At 41.8% G+C, this 22,017-nt stretch overlaps 1 protein-coding gene and 1 long non-coding RNA gene across 2 annotated transcripts in view; one reads left to right on the forward strand and one right to left on the reverse strand.

Annotated features, from left to right (window-relative positions):
- Nucleotides 1-19,680, forward strand: part of LOC129379954 (uncharacterized) — a 32,364-nt gene extending 12,684 nt beyond the window's left edge. The window contains exon 3 of the long non-coding RNA XR_008608263.1: nucleotides 19,447-19,680. This is a non-coding gene — a long non-coding RNA (uncharacterized LOC129379954). The remainder of the gene's footprint in view (nucleotides 1-19,446) is intronic.
- Nucleotides 1-21,995, reverse strand: part of LOC129379876 (espin-like protein) — a 29,108-nt gene extending 7,113 nt beyond the window's left edge. The window contains exons 1-9 of the mRNA XM_055060809.1: nucleotides 21,251-21,995; nucleotides 19,528-19,718; nucleotides 13,529-13,715; nucleotides 13,250-13,432; nucleotides 12,999-13,130; nucleotides 1,198-1,347; nucleotides 1,014-1,125; nucleotides 694-866; nucleotides 125-289 (exon numbers count right to left, since the gene is read on the reverse strand). Of these exons, the coding sequence (XP_054916784.1) occupies nucleotides 125-289; nucleotides 694-866; nucleotides 1,014-1,125; nucleotides 1,198-1,347; nucleotides 12,999-13,130; nucleotides 13,250-13,432; nucleotides 13,529-13,715; nucleotides 19,528-19,718; nucleotides 21,251-21,544 (1,587 nt within the window). The 5' untranslated portion in view covers nucleotides 21,545-21,995. The remainder of the gene's footprint in view (nucleotides 1-124; nucleotides 290-693; nucleotides 867-1,013; nucleotides 1,126-1,197; nucleotides 1,348-12,998; nucleotides 13,131-13,249; nucleotides 13,433-13,528; nucleotides 13,716-19,527; nucleotides 19,719-21,250) is intronic.
- Nucleotides 21,996-22,017: the final 22 nt, after the last annotated feature.

Consider the following 22,017-nt stretch of genomic DNA (forward strand, 5'->3'; position numbering starts at 1 on the left):
TTTTCTTTTGAAAAATGACTCAGCTATTAATTTGTCAGCTTTTCTGACAAATTAACCACTGTTTTTTTTAAGACAGGGTTCTTCTAACTTGTGAAGCGCTAGTGCATATGGGTGATGACATTACCTTCCTCCTCTGGTCCTCTTCGTCCAGCAGCCGCGCCTGCAGTTGCCTCACCATGACCTGCCTCTTCCACTCAGCTATGGGCTGACCTTTCTCGTCGTGGGTGGGTACCAGATAGTCAATGTCTGACAGGTTAGCCTCCTCAGTGGGAAGGACCACCATCTTGCTCTGGCAAGAATGCAAGAAAATGGTAGGACGTGGCGCATAAACACCCTCGTGAATCTGTAATTCCTTTAAAGGAGCCAGGTTTTCCTGTAATATTTTGATGGACCTTTCTCAAGTTGAATATGTGCCGAATGCCAAAAATAGCTTCATTAGATTGTGTTTGCACAAAAATGTGTTCCCCCCCAAAAAACCTCTTGGCAAAAACACTTGACATATCTTGGCCTGCAGTGCAGTGTGTTATTATTAAAATTTAGATGGAAGACATAGGCTTTAAATTTAAACTATCTAAATCAAAAGAATATCTTCTAGACTCGCTCTTCATAAATAGGAAATAAATTTAGAAAATCCTGAGAGTAAGAGGAGTGTGCTTAGATGATTTGAACTGTATACCAGAGCAGTGAACTTACCGCTTGTCCTGTAAAAACTCCCGACATCCCTGAATCTTTCAGAGATTTTATGTTTTTCATGTCACCCAGGAGTTTTTTCTCAGCCAGGAGGTTCGTATCAGGAAACGTTGTCTTATCAGCAGAGGCACTTCTCTCACTCCCAGCTGCCTTGGATTGATTAAAACCTTTAATAACTGCAAAATAAATCAAATGTACTTCATGCCCTAATCCTTTCATTGCAGATTAAACATAGACACTAAGCATTAAACAGCACCAATCCCCATCCCCACTACTTTGCTCAAAGAGTTATTAAACAAGATGAAGAGAGGTGTTTGCCTTACCAGATGCAGCGATCTGGACTTGCTCTAGTCTCGTTGCTGCACTTCTCTCTGCAGCAGAAGGTAACGGAGGCTGAGGGTATCTATCCTGTGGTGGATCCTCACACTCAGGTTGCTTGAAAGAGGAGGTTTTAGGTTGTTTTAATTTAGTAATTGTGAAAGAAATGGAAAGAACCTCAGTGTTTACCTTCAAACTATCCATGTGACTGTCTCTGCACTCCTCACTCAGGCTCCCGTAGTAGTCCTCTTTGCCGCGTGAAAACAACACAGTCGGCTTCACCTGGATGTCCTCCTCTGCCGGAGCGAGAACCTCAATGGATTTGTTCGTCCACGAAGCCTACAAGTATCAAACCATGAAAACATGGACAATCAGAAAACTACAATGTGGCTGAGATCATAAAATTAAAGATTGGACTCTAGTCACTGTTGTTTGTTTATTGGTTTACAGTAATATTAATATTCTACTAATGGACATTAACTAAATATCTGACACAAAGATGATGGATCAACTGAAAGTCCCATTAGCCAAATAATTTCTCTATTTTACAGCCTAAACTTCCAGATAGTGCTTCTGTAAAAACCAAAACGCCTCTTTTTGTCTTCTGTGTTTTAGAAATGTTCCAATCCACTACTTGAGACTGAATTGCATATTATTTTTAAATGAAACCAGACTCTCTCTCTCTCACTAAACTATTGCCTCTGATTGACTGCAGCAACCCCAGTAAGAACCCACAATTTCTGCAGACAATTTCTTAAAATCACATCCTATTTTTGTATGCAAGTGTTTCAGGCTGCATGCATTCATTTGTCAATTTAATGATGGCGTTTTTCTACACAATCGTGCTACCGTTTACAAAAATCTACAAAGCAAAAGAGAGACAGTATTGATTGCTTCAGTTTCCTCTCTCTGAGTCATGTAGGATTCTTGCAGTACTAAAATTTCCAACTGAATAACAACACCCAGAAAACTATTCTTGGTATTTTTGATACTGTAGCAACACTGGAGTTTTTTCTGATAAAGAGTAGAAACACATATAAAGGAACAGCCTAAAAATGTCATGTGGCTTTCTCTAGGTGGGAAAATAAGCCTTTAAAGTTTGACATTTGAAGCAAATAAGATGTCAAAATAATCAATATGTCAATGTAATCAATGATTAAAAAATATCTTGCATCAAGATTAATAGAAATTGAGCCATTTGTCTCTTCCCAGGTTGGTACACAGCTGCGCTGCAAACATACTCACACTCAGCCCTTCCCTTATAGTGGCTCACTTGAACAAACATGGTGGAATAACAAAACAGTGAGCTGTTGCTGGACGTTTATAAGTCAGGTAACACAATAAAACTCTTTGGGACTGCATCTTTACACCTTTGACAACTCTGTGACTTTTAGGTTAATCTCTTGAGGACTGATCTTGCTGGCATAAGCTAATATTATCCATTATCCAGATATTAGCAAGTTGTTGTGTTATGTCTGTCTGAGGTCCCCTGGCTAGCTCAGATCCCCCAGCCACTTCCCCTTGAGAAACAAAACAAATGCTGTTCTACTGTAACATGTCGAAATTTTATTTTTCTTAGAAATAATCTGTTCAGAAAAATGTGTCTATATTATTGAAACTGACCATCAGTCACAGCATTGGATGTTTTAACAACAGGTAAAATATGTTTCTACATTCGAGCCTAACTTGGTGAAGCACTTTGCCCCAAACTGTATGAAACCTCAACGACATTACTGATGAAACTTAGAGCTGTTTCGCTGAACTTTAAAGCTGCTATTTTTAAGCTCATGGTTTAGATTTTAACAGGGTATCAAACCTGGACTCAATATTGGCAAATGCTTATTATTAAATGACATGAGGGGAATCCTGATTAGGGCATTCAGTATGTATTTAATATTCCCATGTACCATCTGGTGACAATCTCAATCCAATCATGGTCTCATTCTCCTGTCTTTTCATGACCAAAGCTCATTGATTGGGTTGATGACGTTAAGCATCAAGGTTAGGTATCTCATTATTAGATCTCAGCGTTTCATTATTGAATATCTTGACATAATAATGGCTGGACAATTTGTTATTCAGAAGATCTAACAAACTGGTGAAATACGGACGAAAAGAAAAAAGTGAAAGAATTGGCTCCAGCTGCAAGTGAAAATGTGTGACAGTTCTCTAACCAAGTGAAGTCAATTCTTGACAAAATTTGTGGCGGAGAAATGTGGGGAGATAGTGTTCTATTTTACTGGCAACCAAAAATAACATTCATCTGAATATTATTCCACTAAAACAAAGACCAAACATAGGAGAAGAAGAAAATCTTCCCAGGCAAAGCAAAAGTTTAAGAGTCATAACGGAAGGTGCCATGTTCAGTCCTGCAGACATCCTCTGTAAAAGAAAAGAACAAAAGGAGTGCAGTAAGGGAGCGTGAATAAGTGGCGGCATTCACACCGCTCCGGGGAGGATGGAGGGTATATGGAAACATTTAGGCTCCCTTTAATGAACCTGCATTGTCTTAATGCGCTCCATACACAATGCAAATCAAATTCAGCTCTCTGAGGACATTATTAGCAACCAAACACATCAAAGGCCCACCTAATATGCTGCTGCATGCTGTTGTGCTTTATGTCCAAGAGGTGGTCCTGCCATTTCCTCTCGCTCGGTACTTTGATGTGGAGCTACATAAAATATGCTGTGACACTGCTTAGGCGGAGAGACGAACTTCCCAGAAGTTGTGCAATCCACAAATAGATAAACAACATTACGGCCTGGGAAAAGGGCGGGGAGGAGGCCTTGTGACCCCTTCTCGTAACATTTCAGTGTCCCGAAAGCAGCGCGCGCCTGAGCCCGCGTGTGTGTGCGCGCGCGCGCGTTTAATTGGACTCGTTGGCCAGAAAACATTTGGTTTTCATCAGCACTCCATCACAGTTGCCACGCAGCTACAGATAGCCTGCGATTGGCTCGGAGCCACTCTCCCTCTGCTGAAGACGAGAGAGAGAGAGAGACTGAGAGAGAGAGAGAGAGTCCGCGGATTAGCAGCCAAGAGTTAGGAAACAGTGCCGTCTCATTGTCTTGCATGCAGGACCAGTAATCTTCACTCCCAGAAGGGCGAGCCACGCGAGAGCTTAAGTATTTCAGAACACCATGTGTACTGAAAAGACACGACATGTAACGCAGCACTGGCGTCAACCTTTTCAAGCAACCTGCGTCCATGTAAAAGCCGTCCAATTCCCGGTGATAAATTGCAACCTGGAATGTATACACTGGCGCGTGCGTTATACACAGAACTCTGGAGTGTAAATAGGTTCCCTGGCGCACGGCAGCACGCGCTCAGGTTCCACGAGCCGAGGTAAACGCTTGCGAGGCTAATAACTGACAATGTGTTTTGCCAACACTTACAACACTCTTTGCCTCTGTCACAGGGAGATGAATGAGAAATAAATTCAATTCATTACCGCGGCCTTCGATGGAAAACTCTAATCACTCTGGATGAAAATGTCGGACCTGAAAAACGGTCACAGGGCTCGACAGGAAAGCAAAAGAAAAAAAAGTCCACGCAAAAGTCAACAATCACAAAATAAAGTACAGCAATAAGCCTGTTGTATTAGTCATGCCTAACCGTAACAGGCAATAACCGATCAGAAAGTAGGCAAAGCAGCTGCCAAGACATCTGCCAGTTCAGGCCTCGTGGACAGAGTGTACAAAACTTTCCTTTCATTTCAGAAAAAATAATTACTCAGCCTGGCCAGTCACTTCCTACCGCTCGGAGAGAATGAGGGAAAATAAGACAAAAAGAAAAAGAAAAGAAAAAGCAAACTCACAGCGATCTGCGGAGAATGTACCAACCTGACGCCCGTCAGGCTCAAGCTCAGGCGGCCCGGACGTCCGAGGGGGTCACTGCCGCGCTGCCGACGTGACACTGCTTCATGACCTCGGGCCACTTGCTTAAAACCCTCTGCAGCATCTCGACCGGTGGCCAACAGCCGTCAGGCAATAAACAATAAGCCGACCGGTGAACGGCGTTAATAATTAAGCAGCGGGATTGGGTGGCTGGTAATGTCACTAATGCATGGACAGACAAATGGCCGTGTTGTAGCACGACGGGAAGTATCAGCGGAAGAGCAGCTGGAAAATAAGACATTTTATCCTCGCGCACTCAGGTGGTGTTTTTCCAACAGCTCCCGGTGAACACAAACACTCCACACTACAGCCTGTAATGCTTATCCATCTGACCTTATTCAGCATTAGTATCGCTGGCAATAGCATGTTGGGACAATTCATATTTTTTCACAGCAACTTGAATATCATTGACGTTAAGTCAAGTTAAAACTGCAAACCTTTGCATGCTTTATTGAGATTTCTCACCAAGTATTCGGCTTTCACAAAGAAAAATAATTTATTTGTATTCAGCCCCATAACTCTGATACCCTTAAAACAAATCCAGTTTAACCAACTGCCTAAAGAGGCTTTTAGCAAGGTGTCATTGATAACCCCCCCCCCGCCAAAAAAAAACAGCTCAGGTGAAAGAATCTGTTTCATAGTTCAAACAATGGATGTTTGAACGATTCACACGGTTCACAAATCTGGTCTAAAGAAATGAAAGACATTGTTGGAAGAAAGTAACATGAAGTTCCAGCAGTGGTATGAGAGAAACCAGCTACCAAAATGGTGGTTGCCAACCATTTTTACCCCACAGACTGGCCGCTGTTGAGGAGGCTTTTGAAAGGAGAATCTCTGGTGAAATAGGTCCAAAAATAATGTGTTTGGCCAACATGCAAAGCTCACTGTGTGGGGGAACCCTAACATCATGCATCACCCTGGAAACAAAACGATGGTGGCCTCATCATCCTGTGAGGGCTCCATAATTTGTTGTAGCCATGTGTTGCAATGGTCCATCGCAACACATTGTCTGAGATTCTGTTGCAGTTTTGGCGCCGCATTTCGGATCTTTGTTCTATTTCATGTAAAGGTTTGCACCAGGCTTCAGCTGTCCCGCAGATGGCCTCACATTTTAATTGAAACTTTTACGATTCAATTAGTGACTGAATGATTGTCCAGCGTCTTTGGCTGCAAAGCTCAAATCATCAGCCCAAATGCTTTCCAGTTGGTATGGGGTGTTCGAATTAACATCTAGTTTGGTTTTCTCCAAATGTGTTGCTGTCGAATCTGACCAAACATTTCCACTTTGGTCCTGTGGGGTAGGTCTTACGGTTTCTGAAGATGAAATGCGACACTTCCATGTTCTACTTTGAGAATGAAAGCCTTTCTCCTGACAACCGTACCAAACAAATCACACTCGATGACACGTTTTACGATTGTAAGAACAACATGCTAACCAGGGCCAAGTAAGGTCTGAGAGGAGATTCTTGTCTCTGTACAGCGACTAATTCCAGATAGTATGAAAATGGGTTTTTGCACCAGTTTTTTTGTTTTTTGTTGCTGTTGTTGTCTTTCCATCTTGCATTAACCCACAGCTGAATGTTGCAGTGCTGCATTCTGGAAAAACCTGACTCTATACATGTGTTTATGATTGGTGGTGATATGATGAAGTGCATTTGATTAGCAGCACCTGGCTGCTATTGACCCCCAGATGGAAGCAGTAAGAGCTTTTTAGAGTTAGGGATTTTGTAAACTACAACGTGTAGCATGTTATGTGTGGTTGTCTTTGGCTGTTTGATTATATACAGAATTCAAAGACCTGATGAGAACCTGAAGAATTTGTCCCGAAAGGTTAAACATCAGAGTGGAAAAGAAACTTTGATTTTCCTCTTTCATGCTATAAAGCAAAGTAAAGCGTGGTTGTATTTGGCTAAACATTGAGTAAACGTGATGGAAAAACTGATCCAAGTGAAACTGATGTGAAACTTTAGAGCAAACAATGAGCATTCTGTCAGATTACGATCTCTGTGAATCTTGAATGAATCATGTGAATGTTGCGGTCACAAAGTCTTTTGTCGTACAGAAATGCGAACCTGACTCTCTTCCAGTTCTTTTTTTTCCTGTTCCGATTTATACATGTAATTGTTTGAGAAGTCATTTCTGCATGGAATTAAATGAAATGTATAAAATACAAGTCCTTGAGTAATCTCAATGCAGTTGATGTGTTTTGAATGCACATTTACTTTTTGAAGGAAAGGTCAAAAACTTATTTCCTTCTCATTTGACCAAATCGTCTTCTTCCCCATGTTTGCTCCACCACCCACAATACTTTGTGGCAAACTGAAAGCAGTACTTCTGTTGGCTTTCTTTCAGCAATTACTTATTTCTTGCCACTTTTCCATAAAGACCGTTTTTTGTAACTGATAATTAAAAGACTCTTCCACTTGAGCTTTGGATTTCTGTAGCTCCTTCAGATTTACAACGGCCCTATTGACTGCTTCTTTGATTAATGTTCTCCTTCATAGCCCGTCACTTGGGGTAAAAGGTCATGTCTTGGTAGATTTGAACTTGCATTCACACCAGCCCTGTTTAGTTCACTGTCAAAATAGTCCAGTTCGTTTGAGGAGGTGTGAATGCACAATGGAGCTCTAATGCAGACCAAAAAAAGTGAACTCTGGTTCACATAAAGGCCTCGGACTCGGTTCAGTTGAAGTAAACTCTGACACAGTTTGAATGCACAAAAGAATGCAAGTGGTCCAGAAACCTCTCCAAAAACAGGAAGTGGATTACAGTGCAATGCATTCTGGGTCAACAGAACCAAAATAAATATGCAAGTCTGGCACTACTGGGAGAAGCTGCTAATTGTGAAGAAGGAAGTTGTTAGTCTTTTTCTGAGGTTTTTCTTCAATTCGTTCAATAGTTCACCACAGGCGGGGAGGTGAAAATGTTTTTCAATTAGTATGGGTTGTTTGTCACAGTGTAGTGTGAAAGCAAACCTCGTCAACTGGAAATGTAGCAAATGTTGCAATTTTGGTCCTTAATCAAACCAAATCTACCAAACTGTCAGGCATGAAAACATCCTTAGATTTTATTCAGAGGTATGGAGTAAGCGGGTTGACTAAAATTGCGTCCCACATTTTTTCAAATGAGTGTGACAAGAAGTTTAGACTGCTGGTGTCCATCTGATTGGAGCCATTGATGAGATGCAAACTCAGGACGGACAGAGCAGAGCCTAACATGAACATAAACAGACAACTCTGTTGTTTCTGTCTCCAGATTTAGAGGTGCACTGCAAAAACACAAGATCTTACCAAGTAGTTTTGGTCTAGTTTCTAGTGCAAATAGTACATAATAAGACAAAACTAACAGAGTAACGTTTCAGTAAAAAATAGGAGCTTGTTTTAAGTTAATAACACCTTATATTGATGAAAAAGTACTTGCTGCACTGGCAGATTATTTCACTCATAACATGGGTATAACATATATTTAAAATAATCTGCCAAGGGAACTGGTACTTTTTCTATGAAGATTATGAAAAACAAGCCAAATAGTTACTTGTAAGTTAATTTAGTCTTTTTTTCAAGTTTACTAAGATATTTGAACAAAACAACAAAAATTCTTGGTGTGATTTTGTGGTTTTGCAGAGTTGTGGCAAAATGAGATCTGCCACCTTCTAAAAGCATTACAGAGTCAGCTCCCTTCATATCACAAGGAGTTAAACCCGCCTACTTTTACTTAAAGGTCCACAGTCAAGATGACCTCTTTGTTAACATCCAGCTTTTGTATCCACTTCAACCAACACACAGCCAAGAAACACGATACACCCTACTGTCTACCGACAACACACAGTCCCCAGAGGTGACAATCATAACACTTCCAAGTCACTGGAATAAAAAAAGAAAGAAAGAAAAGAAGAACACATGACATAGAGGACCAGATGAGCGTTTGAAGCCGATGGCATCCTGCTCTCTTTGGTACTCTGAGGGATTGAGTTGCTGGTTCCAGGCATCAGAGCGGTGAAAACACTGAAACATAAGCCGGCAGATCCCGTATCAGGCTCGGCCCCTGGGCCCTCCACCTGAGCCACAGGAGAGTGGTAACCGATAGGCCCTCAGGTAGCAGCGGCTCCGACCGCCTCTGACGCCACAGCCTGTGCCAATTAGCTCCCATTGTTTATATGGTGGAACTGTTTGTGAATTGGAGCCACGGCAGCCACGCCTCGCCGATTCACCATCATCATCCTCTTCACGGAGGAGTACGAACCGTCTCAGCTGACTTATTTATGGATTCCTTTGGAGTGCACCTGTGCTTAATGTGTGCCTTTCCAAAGTGTTTGATGTTTTTTACATTTATACCATTATAATGAGAAACTTTGTTTAAGCAAGTTTTTTAAAATGACACCGTCAATTTGCAAATTTAACTTTCGTTGATGCGCTCTTGTTCATTGAAACCAAACTTGAACTTTTGACCCTCTGAGCACACAAACCCAACTGACTGCAACATCATGCTGTATGGACAATTTTTTTTTCTTGAGATGGGACAGACAAAAGTATACAATTTACATTCATCAAACGGACAATATCGCAACAAAATACTTTGACATTTGAACTTGGAACATGAGAAAATGAGAAAAATCTCCTGAGATGTGAATACTTCAGCAAGCGTACCGCTATGGGGATTGAAGGATACTGTTCAAAATCAATCCAACGAGCTGCAACCTTGATGTCATAATCGGTTATAATCCTCCGTTCGAATTCGTCAGCATTTAGAAAGAAACACGAATCCCACGTCAAGCTGTTACCACTAAAATATTCATCTCATTAACAAGCGTTGTGCTTCCCGCACACCAGAGCTAATCCCATAAAGCCCTCTGAGGCAAAGAGCAATGGATCTCCTCCTGATCACACACCATTGTGGCCCGTAATGCCTTATTAAACACAAAAGCCTTCATCCTTCATTCTCTTAGAGCTCTTAAACCGAGAGCAGCGCAATCAAGCAGAGTGGAAGGGAGCAGTTCAGCGGAGTGACAGGCCCGGCCCGAATCAAATGCATGTTACAAATTAAGAAAATGATTCACGGAGGCTTCAAGACTTTCCAGATGTTTGCTGTTGACCGGCCTCCCCCCACCACCATTCCCGTTCGGAGCGCTGATTTGTTTCACATCGAAGCCAAAGAAGACTCAGGTGAAGGACGGGAAGCCGAATCAGATTGCAGTTAGCCGATCATTTCAGCTACTGCCAGCTGTTTCTGTTGAGGCACTAAGGGCAAAAGACTTTTTACACTTACAAATACAAGGATTGTTGTTTTTTTTTTTTTTAGTTCACTTTTTTCTAATGATAATCCTGCATTCAAGTTGTTCTCGGAGCTGGGAAATTCAGACTTTGCCATTTAAAAACAAATCGACTGAAACGCCCAGCGAAGTCAGATGTCCCACTAGGAAACTGCAAGCAACTGACCATCTCCAGTTAGGACATGCAAAGCAGCTTTTCAATATGGCCGCTCCTCCCATCAACAGCTGCAAACTGTGGTGGAAACATTTTGGCTTCACAAGACACACATGTAAGAGAGCATCTAAAGTCAATGTTACAGACACTGCCTGTAGCTCTCAACTGAACACATTAAAGGTAGTGTTTGCTTACGGAAAATAAAACTTAGAACAATGTTCGTAAGATGTTTATGGACGTCGCCATGTTGAAACCATGTCTTCTTAACCAGTACATCCCGGGTCTGATGCCAAACCCAGCTCAGAGTTCAAATTCCCCAAGTAACTGGATTGTAGAATTAGGTAATCAGCGTAATATCCAGTTTGGAAAGTTGTAAAATGTCTCCAGTTCAGTCAGGTGAAAAGATGCTCTGTTAGGTTGAGATTTGGTCACAGTGGAGGTCACTAGAGCACAGCGACCTCACCGGCATTTTCAACACACCTGGATGAGTTCAGGTGATGAAAGCTTTGTGACACAAGGCATTAGCCTGGTGGAAGAAGCTATCAGAAGATGGGTGCACTGCAGTCAGAAAGAGTTGGACATGGTCAGCAACAAAACTCAGGTAGGCTGTTGACCTCTAAGGTCAACAGGCCCCTCACTGGATATCATCTCTCTTTTTCAGGCCTTTCTCTGTAAGCCTGAGTGATGATTGTCAGCATAAATCTCTACAGATCAGGGGTTTGTTCAGACCAGCTCATGACATAGTTGTGCATAAACTGAATGGCTGACCAGCAGACAGATGTAGGACCAACAGGATGGACCCACTGCTTTAAAACTACATCAACTTGCTCAAACTTGAAAAAAAAATCTATTGTGTTGCTTCTATACACAGTAATTTCAACAAGATGAAGTAGAAGCATTACATTTCCAATAGAAGTGTTACAATTGTGTATCTGAGAATATATCTGCTTACTACATCCCTTTTATTGCAGAAGATGCACTTTGGTTTCCTGACAAACACTATGCGCCCTTTAGACAGATGAATTTTGTTGGCTTGAGAGCTAAATATATATATATTTTATTATCTCAGAACTGTGCATCACAAATACACATTTCTGAGACATAATCACTATCCATTCTACACACCATCCCAGTCTACTGTGGGTCCTTAGTTCAAACTCCAGAAAGTCATTTTCACCATGTCCAGATTCCTAAATGCACTGGCACGTGATTGGCTGAGTTGCTACTTGTGCGAAGAAGCAATTGAATGGTCGTACCTAATGAAGCGATTAGTGTGTCTCTCAATTAAAAGTATTTTACATATAAGAATGTGTCATCCAATGTATTTTGTTTGTTTGATATTCTTTCAAATCCCCTCAGAAAGCAGCAGTCAAGTATTTCTGTTTAAAATATACAGTCGCAGGGGAAAACGCTGTAATGTCTATTTTCTTATTTACTACTGTTGTTAAAAATAAAGGTATTAATACATATATTGTTGACATACTTGCAGTGAGATTCATTGGTGTACCTCTAGTGTGGTGGACTTTTATATACTTAGATTTATTTGAGTAACTAAGTTATGAGAAGTTTTATTGCACCATACCTCATTTATTTAAAATATACAAAGGCAATACATATTAATATACATTAATATAAATGCCAGTTTAGCCTAGTAGGCTCATTTTCAGCTGTACTACTCTTAACTGAGAAAAAATTCTGGCTTCTTTACCAACAGCGAGTAACTTTACTGAATGAAGATCAAGCTTGTTTTAACCAAACATTTATGACAGTAGGCCTGTAACAATAAACAATAGTTAATCACATAATAAATAATAATAAAAAAAAACCTCAATCATTTTTATTTGATTTATTGTTTTCCTCTTTTCACCAAACGCTGAGTGATAAAAGTTGTCAGTTTGGTGTTCTGATCTCAACTAGTCGTTTTTTTTTTTTTTCAAAGATAATTTTGTTTACAGAGATTTTATGTTTTATTTCATCTATTGTTTTTGTTGTTTTCTCTATTTGTTTTGGACATTTAAAACATTAGAATGTAAAGGTTATTGATCCTTGAGGAAAGCGTTCTTGCTTCATTGTGCTATTATTACTATTATATTTCTTGAAAATGGTCTCAAAACAACAATATAATTGTTTATTGCAATAAGTTCTGGGACAATTTATTGCCCTGTCGGCGCGACATGAGACACGCTTACAATGTGTGTCAAAGTGAGACCTCTTGCTGCGTCACAGTTATTTTCTGCTGAGCCTAATGTGGCATTTGAAGACACATCAAGTGAAGATACAGTAATCTTTGTATATTACCTACTGTAAGTGTTGGTTTCATTTTACTTAGGAAAATATTTGGAAAGGTGTATAGATAAATTTGTTAACTATATGTACTTATGTTTTATTTTAGCACTAAGAATTTCCACAACATACATTTTATTAATTAAATTATAAGCAATGATTTCGAAACATGTACCCTGTACTTACCAAGAACTTGTTTAATTTTCCACATGTATTTATCTTTTTGTGGACTACTGTGTACTTTTACTTGAGTAAAAAAATGTTTACTCGAGCAAAATATTGTGATGCATTGTTTGGTGACTCTGCCCACCTCTGTTTATGTTTAAAAATATAAATTAGGCAAAGGAAATGAAGCTGCGCCGAAATCCACAGCCGAGCCACAAAGCTTACGTTCTTCTCTATGGCACGAAGGTACCTGGCACATTCAGAGTGCCCGTTGTACTCTGCTAAGTCTGCTGCTGTGAACCCATCAATATCCTCCTCTGTGGGGTTCGCTCCGTTGGCCAACAGGATTTTACAGCTCTGAGAAATCAAACGAGACAACATCAGCAGAGAAGAAAATAACAATACGTATAAAACTGCTTTATTCCCCCCATCCCTTTTAAATTGTGCCAACGAATAAATAAACAGCTTAGTCTAACTTCCAGCTCCCCGTTCTCTGCAGCATCATGAAGAGGGGTCCCTCCCCAGAAATCTTTGATGACTTTAGAACCCACGTGGAGCAGCTTCTCCAAGATGCAATGATGACCCCTGCTGGCGGCAAAGTGCATAGCTGTTGCTCCTTCCCTGTCTTGGCAGGACAAACCCACGTCGGTGCAGGTCACCTGAATTACAAGATTTACAAAACGCAGCTCAGACCAAAGCAGCAGCAATTACAGGGACCTCTTCAGAGAAAGGTCAGACAAATCCCCAGCACTGACCAGCCAGTCCAACACGGCCTGGCGGTCCATGTGAGCGGCGGCGTGAAGGCACGTCATGCCGTCGTAGGCCGTCAGGTGAACGTCGGCCCCGCGGTCTGTCACAAGGTACCGGGCCACGTGCAGGTGCCCCTCCTGGCAGGCCAGGTACAGCGGCGTGGCCCCTGTAGCCGTCTGCCAGTTCACACACCTGCAGCCAGAACACGGACAGCACGATTACTGCAGCAACAGGAACCATCAACAATCATGAAAATTACAAATGGGTGCTTTTTGTAGACGTAAAGTGAATTAAAGAGACACAAGTACTATGTTTGGCGTGAGGTGCTTCACAAATGGAAAGACTGATGGGATTCAGCCTGAGAGTACAGATATCAAAGTATCTGCTCCAAATTAGAGGCATTTATCATTTATCGTTATACATTTCTTGTCATGAGAAGAATGTTGATTTATTGTTGTCACAATAAATTTCAATCAATGATTATTGTCAGTATTGCTAGTGGTACTATTTTCTCCACTGTTTGTTCAATAAAAGCATCAAAAGATAAAAAAAAAACAGTTACCATGTGAAGCTTAGTGACACAAATCACACTTCTCTATGCGAGTGGTGTCTAAAGAAACGCATTGCAAACAAAATGTTTTTCAAGAGCAACATTTCTGTTTGTGAGACAGTTATACATTTACCTAAAAAAAGCCTAATGACTGGCTCTCATCGTCACATTTAACGTAAATCACAAAATATCTTGAGAAAACTAAGTGCATGTCTCCCACCTCTACTCTACATCCATGCTTCTCTTTTAAATGGATCAGGAGATCAGAGCCTTCCTGAAATATTCCCATTTTGTGTTCAGTAAACTCTGTTGTTCATTGTTACAGGCTTTTAGTGTGTGAGGACTGGAGGGTGGCAAAAGGAACATAAACGTGTAAAAAGCCATCAAATAAATTTTGCAGGATCATGACCTGAAATTAAACACAAATTAAGGTAATTTTATTTATTTAGCACATTTTCAGTAACAAGGCAATTCAAAGTGCTTTACATGAATTAGAAGGAAACAGAAAAACAACACACCAAAGGAAAGAGCAAAAGAAGAAAAAAGAAAAGCATAAGCCCGTGTTTAAGAATAAGTATTCTGTGATTTATAAACTAGTAGTTTCTCTAGATTCTTATTCTGATAATGTTGATCTAAAGTAATGAATACTTTCTCTAGATAAATTAATAAGAGTTTGTCTGGATTCTAACTTTGTTCTAATCCCTGCTCTGGACTGAGTGACTTTCTCTGGATCTTTTTTACTCTAAAGGTTTGATTCCTGTTCTGAGCTGAGTGAAGTATGCAAACTAAATATTCCTGTTCTGAGTTTCTAAGCAGAATGAGAGTCACATAATCACAATAGTGATAGTAGAAGAAATATCCAATTGTCACTACATTTATTCAGTGGTAAGAAAAGCTCAGGTGAAAAAAAACACACTAATAAAGCAGTCATATAACTATCATAAAACTCAATCATTTTCAATCAAAACGTTTTAAAAATGTGTTTAGAGTTTCTTGGAACTTCTAATTCTGTTTCTCGGGGGCATAAATATGATGTGACACAGAGGCCTATTTCTTTGGCCACGAGGCTGGATAAAGACCCATATTTATGTTGCCACCACACAGAGCAGGAAGGCAAGGGAGGGGGGAAAAAATCTCAGTTAAGAGAACCGCAGCAAAGAGTGGCACGTTGGAGTCACCAAGTCTACCTAATAACCATTAAATGCTATCTACATGCCAGCTACTTGGAGGGATGCCAGAAAAAAAAAAAAACATTTCTGTCCTAGCATTAAAAAGGTAGCCATGTTCAGTTTGCCAAACTCAATTGAGCTTTAACTGAATTCATGTGCTTTGGTCATATGAGACTGAGATTGAGTTTTCAGGAACAAACACAAATGGGTGTTTGGTTTATGGTTGGAAGCAAAAAGTCACCAGTGAGACTTGTATGGAAATAAGGATTTGGCCAAAGCTACATGGAAGCTGCTGAAAAGACACAAAACAATCTTCTGTTTTCACAGCCATGTCAAAACAGGCTGTGAAAGTTAAACCCAGAGAGTGGGAGTAACAGAGCATAGCAGAGGAGTCTGCAGTCCTGGGATTGTTCAAAGACAAATGGTCAAAAACTCTCTGTGTACGTCCACAATCATGTAATGTATAATAAAATACATCTTCCTTTTGTTCTAACAAATGACAAATGGAAGAGGAGACATATATATATAAAATTCCCTTCTCACCCACCGCGGGTGGTTCTTATCCTCTGAACTCGGGTCCTCTACCAGAGGCCTGGGAGCTTGAGGGTTCTGCGCAGTATCTTGGCTGTGCCAAGGACTGCACATTTCTGGACTGAGATGTCTGATGTTGTTCCTGGGATCTGTTGTAGCCACTGCTCCAGTTTGGGGGTTACTGCCCCGAGGGCCCCGATGACCACAGGCACCACTGTGGTCTTCACCTTCCAGGCCCTCTCCAGTTCTTCCCTGAGGCCCTGGTATTTCTCTAGTTTCTCGTGCTCCTTTTTCCTGATGTTGCAATCACTTGGTATTGCTACATCTACCACAACGGCTTTCCTCTGATGTTTATCCACTACGACAATGTCTGGTTGGTTCGCCATTACCATTTTGTCTGTCTGGATCTGGAAGTCCCACAGGATCTTAGCTCTGGTGTTCTCCACCACCTTTGGGGGTGTTTCCCACTTTGATCTTGGGGTTTCCAGTCCATATTCTGCACAGATGTTTCTGTACACTATGCCTGCCACTTGGTTATGTCGCTCCATGTACGCTTTCCCTGCCAGTATCTTGCACCCTGCTGTGATGTGCTGGACTGTCTCAGGGGCCTCCTTGCACAACCTACACCTTGGGTCTTGTCTGGTGTGGTAGATCTGGGCCTCTATTGCTCTGGTGTTTAGGGCCTGTTCCTGGGCTGCCAGGATGAGGGCCTCTGTGCTGTCCTTGAGTCCAGCTTTTTCCAGCCATTGGTAGGATTTACTGATATCAGCCACTTGGGTTATTTGCTGGTGGTACATCCCATGTAGGGGTTTGTCCTCCCATGATGGTATCTCTGGCACCTCAACCTCCGTTCCCTGTTGTCTGAGACATTCACTGAGCACATTGTCTGTTGAGGCTTTGTCCCTGATGTATTTATGGATCTTAGTTGTTTCGTCCTGGACAGTGGTTCTCACACTCACTAGTCCTCTGCCTCCTTCCTTGCGGCTCGTGTACAGTCTCAGGGTGCTGGATTTGGGATGGAACCCTCCATGCATTGTTAGTAGCTTTCTGGTCTTAATATCTGTGGCTTTTATCTCCTCCTTTGGCCAGCTAATTATTCCAGCAGGGTATCTGATTACTGGCAAGGCATAGCTGTTTATCGCACGGATTTTGTTCTTGCCATTGAGCTGGCTTCTCAGGACTTGCCTTATTCGTTGGAGGTATTTAGCTGTGGCTCCTTTCCTTGTGACCTCATCGAGGTTGCCATTTGCTTGTGGTATACCTAGGTACTTGTAACTGTCCTCTATGTCTGCTATTGTTCCTTCTGGGAGTGAGACCCCTTCTGTGTGGATGACCTTCCCCCTCTTTGTGACCAGCCGACCACATTTCTCTAGTCCGAATGACATCCCAATGTCAGTGCTGTAGATCCTGGTGGTGTGGATCAGTGAGTCGATGTCTCGCTCACACTTGGCGTACAGCTTGATGTCATCCATGTAGAGTAGGTGACTGATATTGGCCCCATTTTTGAGTCTGTATCCGTAGCCAGTCTTGTTGATAACTTGGCTGAGGGGGTTCAGGCCTATGCAGAACAGTAGCGGGGACAGAGCATCTCCTTGGTATATGCCACATTTGATGGACACTTGTGCAAGTGGTTTGCAGTTGGCTTCAAGGGTGGTTTTCCACAGCTTCATCGAGTTTGCAATGAAGGCTCTCAGAGTCCTGTTGATGTTATACATCTCTAAGCATTCAATGATCCAAGTATGCGGCATTGAGTCATAGGCTTTCTTGTAATCAATCCAAGCCATGCACAGGTTGGTGTGTCGGGTTTTGCAGTCTCGGGCAACTGTGCGGTCTACGAGGAGTTGGTGTTTGGCTCCTCTGCTATTTACACAGATATATATATATATATATATATATATATATATATATATATATATGTATATATAAAACATATTTGTTAAAACTATCACTGTGTTGTGATAGTATAATATGAGAATATGAAATAAAAAGCTCCTCTGCCTTCTCTCTCTGGTTCTGTTGTGATCTGAACCTATACACAGCTCTGTTAGAAACGACCAATCAGAGCCAGGAGGAGGGTCTTAGCGCTGTCAATAAATATTTCTCTCTGCTACGCTACAGCTAGTTCACCGCAGTAGAGCCTGCCATGAATGAGAGTACATGTAAATCCAACCTTGATAGCTGCAGCTATCAAGGTTGGATTTACATGTTTCATTGTGAGATCAGGCTACTGCAGCAAGATGAACACGCTGTAAGGCTGTGACTCATCTTTATTCAGCGACTGTGCTCAATTATTCATCAGCCAAAGCAAAGTGATGTTTGGTAAAGGAAAATAACAGGGACTCAAAGTGTGAGGATGAACTTCATTAACCAGCATGCTTTTAAGTACAGCCACATCAAATGACTGGACTTCAATTGGACTTTCCCCTTTTTTAATTGTTTAAAAAAGGGGAACGTTATCCTCCAACCTCACAGCAGCCTCTCTCTCCTGACACTCGTCCTTTCACTTCATCAGTTTGACCTGACGACAGGCTGGGGTCACTGGGAGGTCACGTCCACTGAAACAGAGCCACGGACGGCCCAGTGTGGCCTGACCGCTCATCCTGCCTTCTGAAAAACCATAGAGGTTTAAGCTCTAAGTACTGAGTTTCAGATTTTTAAACCAGTGGAAAGACAGATGATAATTTCCAAGGCATTTAAACCGGTTTGATAATAAGAATATTTAGAAATAATTGGAGAAAAATCTAATCTTTACACCATTTTTAAAAAAATGCAAGAATAACACTCCGGGAGCTGATAATGGCACTAAAATAAAAGTGCCAAAAAAATAAAAGAAAGCAATGATAATTATTCAAACTCATTTAACAAAAGGACTTCAGTTCCAGATAAAAAATTCTAAATAACATGTATATATATTTCTATACATTCAGAATTACTATTTGTATATCTTAACACTCGAAGAAAACAGGATGAGAATAAATGTCTTTTGAAAATAATCTGTGTTGAACTTCCAGCTTTGTTAGGATCCCTTGTTTGTATATTTTCCATGAGCTGCTATAACATTTGAAACATTCATCTAGTTAGTTTTTAGTTTGCAGACTTCCCACAAATTGTGAAACAACAAAATGCTGAGGTCGGACCCGGTCGGACCACCCAGTCGGACCCGGTCGGACAGTACGGTAGAGAGGTCAACGGACTGGAACAGCCTCCATTACAAACAGATAACTCTTTATTTGAAGGGCAGTGCATGAGACTGACATGACTCTGTAATAAACATGGATCATGAACATGCAGAAGTCTTCATGAATGTTTATGAGAGTTGTCGTTTAGTGTTTTTTGGTAAAAAAAAAAACGGACTAAAAAGTTGCATTAAAAGTGAATTCAAAGTGTCAACTTTGCATTAAAAGTATCACTATTTACCAAACAATACTTCATGAGAGCAGTCATAAATATTCATGAAGACTCCTTCATCTTCATGTCATGTTTATGACAATGTTATGTTAGTCTTACGCACGCCCCCTCGAATAAAGTGTTACCAAACGGACACTTTAAATCATATTAAAGTTCAAAATTTCCCTGAATGTGATTGTGAAAATTATAGAAAGAAAAAAGCTTGATCCAGTCAGAATGAGGATTTTTTTGGGGGAAAATCATTCTACATTTTTTTTCCCCCCAGGATTTCCACAAGTCTTTGAACGCCTCGTTAAAATCTGGAGCACAGACTGCTGCAGCGCGGTTGGAAACGCACAATCCTCACCTGGGCGCCTCCTGGAGGAGAAGCTGGAGGCAGGTGAGACCCCCGTTGGCTGCAGCGTAGTGAGCTGGTACCGCTCCACAGTTTGTCTGAGCGGTGGCCACTCCTCCAACCGACAGGAGCCACTCGGTCACCTCCACACGGCCAAACCGAGCTGCCAGGTGAAGAGCCGTGGCTCCCGCCGCGTCGCCGTCCTGGAAAAGAGTCACAGAGACCTGATGAAGATGACAGGAAGGATCGAGGGGATGTGCTGCTTTCCAGAGCTGCGGCACAGAATGCTATTACTGTTAATAAGCATATAATTAGCTCTTAATTTGAGTCGATACAGTTTCTAATTCTGGAGGAAAAGAAACAAATAAAAACTTAATTGTGCAGTTGTTAAGAACGTTTAGGAGGTGGCTTCGCACCCAACATCTGGGAATAATTTCTACTTGCTACTGCTGAAAGTGGCTCCACAGGAAGTCGACACATAATACATAATCAGCAAATACATTAATAAAGAAAAATTCATGTGCAGTACTGATTACAACCTGCAGCCATGAAACAGATTTTTAGGATACAAGTATTAAAACGTACAAACAAGTACTAATACAATAACATGTTAAATTATTAAAATTGTGTCTCTAACCAACACAAAATTGAAATATGGTTTTCAAAGATTTCTACAAACAAAAGTCTAAAAACCAACTCATAGCAGCTTCACTGTCTCCACAGCATGATGCTGACACCACCATGTTTTACAGTCATTCAGGTTCTCGTACTTTTCCCCAATACTTTGTATTTCTTCATGCGATGGATTGAATTTGTACGCCGTTGTTCTACGATAGTGGTGGAAAACATGCCCTCTCTTGAATATTTGTTGTGTTCCTTCATGATGCCGTTTGTTCTCTAATGAAACTCCGAGGCCTTCACTCAACAGCTGGATTTCTACTGAGATTAAATAATGCGCTGGGTGACTTAATTTAGAAATTAGATGACTTCTGAAGACAAGTGGTCATACTAGTTTTTATTTAGGAGCATCAGAGTATTCGGAGAATACAAATGGAAGCTGCACTTTGTATTTGTCATGCTTTGTGTTGGTCTGAATAGAAAGTATTGATCCATTTCCACTGATGTGACAGAATGTGAAAAAGTTTCAAGAAACTCAGTCATTTTGCAACGCACTTTGTGTCAAGGGTTAAGATTAAGGAAATGGCCATAATTTACTTTTGAAGCTGACAGAAACGAACATTTATAAACACACAGGTATTGATATGGTAATTAATGCAGTTCATGGGTAACACTAAATTTAAAAAGCTTTAAAAACATTAACAAAAGCTGTAAGTTCTTACAGAACAGTTTAAGCGGAACCAGGAATAGTGAAAAAGATGAAGAGAGCAGAGAAGCTCTTGGCTTACAGCATCTCAGATTAAACCGCACAGTGACCTTTGGCCCCTGGGTCATGAGCTTCACCAGTGACAGTAAACCCTCACAAACACGGGACACGACCTGAGCTTTAGGGGTAGCACACCTTCAGTCACGGATATTTAACTATGTAGCAATGACAGAGAGGCCCTGATCAGTGTTCTTCAGTTATTGATCATATCCGGAGCGCAACTGATAAACACAGAATTAGAAATGACTTTTCCATCAGGACTTCGGGGCCCATAAGTACATATCCCGGCTTGAAGCTCATACTGAGTTCCTCTTCAAGTCTTTTCTTTCTAAATGCTGTAACTGGACATACCTGCACGCTGCAGCCTCCTCGCTGCACGAGCCACCGCAGCTCCCGGATGTTACCGGTGGCTGCCGCGTCGTGCGCCGCCGTGGCCCCGTTGGAGGCTCGTGAGTCCGCAGGCAGCCCGAGGTCTTTCACCAGGAGCTGCAGGCAGTCCAGGCGTCCACAGCGGGCGGCGTGGTGAACCGGGCCCGCACCCTGGTTGTCGCAGATAGCAGGTGAGAGCTGACCGGAAGATGCGAGAGTCCTCAGAGCTGCGAGGTCTGCGTCTCGAGCCGCCTGGATGGCCCGGTGCGGCACCATGCTCAGCTTAACAGTTTCCTGGAGCACCGAGAGTCACCATCACACTACATGCTGCCCTCGCCTCCTCCTGAGCCAGGAAAGTGACACCCTGACAGCAGCCAGCTGGCCAGCAGGGCTGCCGAGGAGATGGAGGCGGGTGGGGCTGATAGAGGAGTAATGACAGACGGGTGGAGGCGCAGCGCGCGCGCGGCCTCCTGCGCCAGCATTGTCTGGCGGCGGCCATATGCTGGAGCTGCAGCCGCAGCCGCAGCACGGCTCAGTGGAGACGATGGGGGAGGAAAGGCAGCACGGAAACTTAAGTAACGGGAGAAGTCAGGATTACAATGAGGTTTTTAAGGGTTATTTTAAAAATTCATCACAGCGTTGGAATAATGAATACAGGTGACCCATCTGGAATGGTGGAATCTACATTAAATATCAGTCTGCAGCTTCAAGGGAAGGGAGCTTTACAAGCAGCTCGTGTGGCACAATAG

This window comes from Poeciliopsis prolifica, unplaced genomic scaffold, assembly GCF_027474105.1.
Source record: "Poeciliopsis prolifica strain line A6 unplaced genomic scaffold, Auburn_PproV2 SCAFFOLD002, whole genome shotgun sequence".
Taxonomy (NCBI): domain Eukaryota; kingdom Metazoa; phylum Chordata; class Actinopteri; order Cyprinodontiformes; family Poeciliidae; genus Poeciliopsis; species Poeciliopsis prolifica.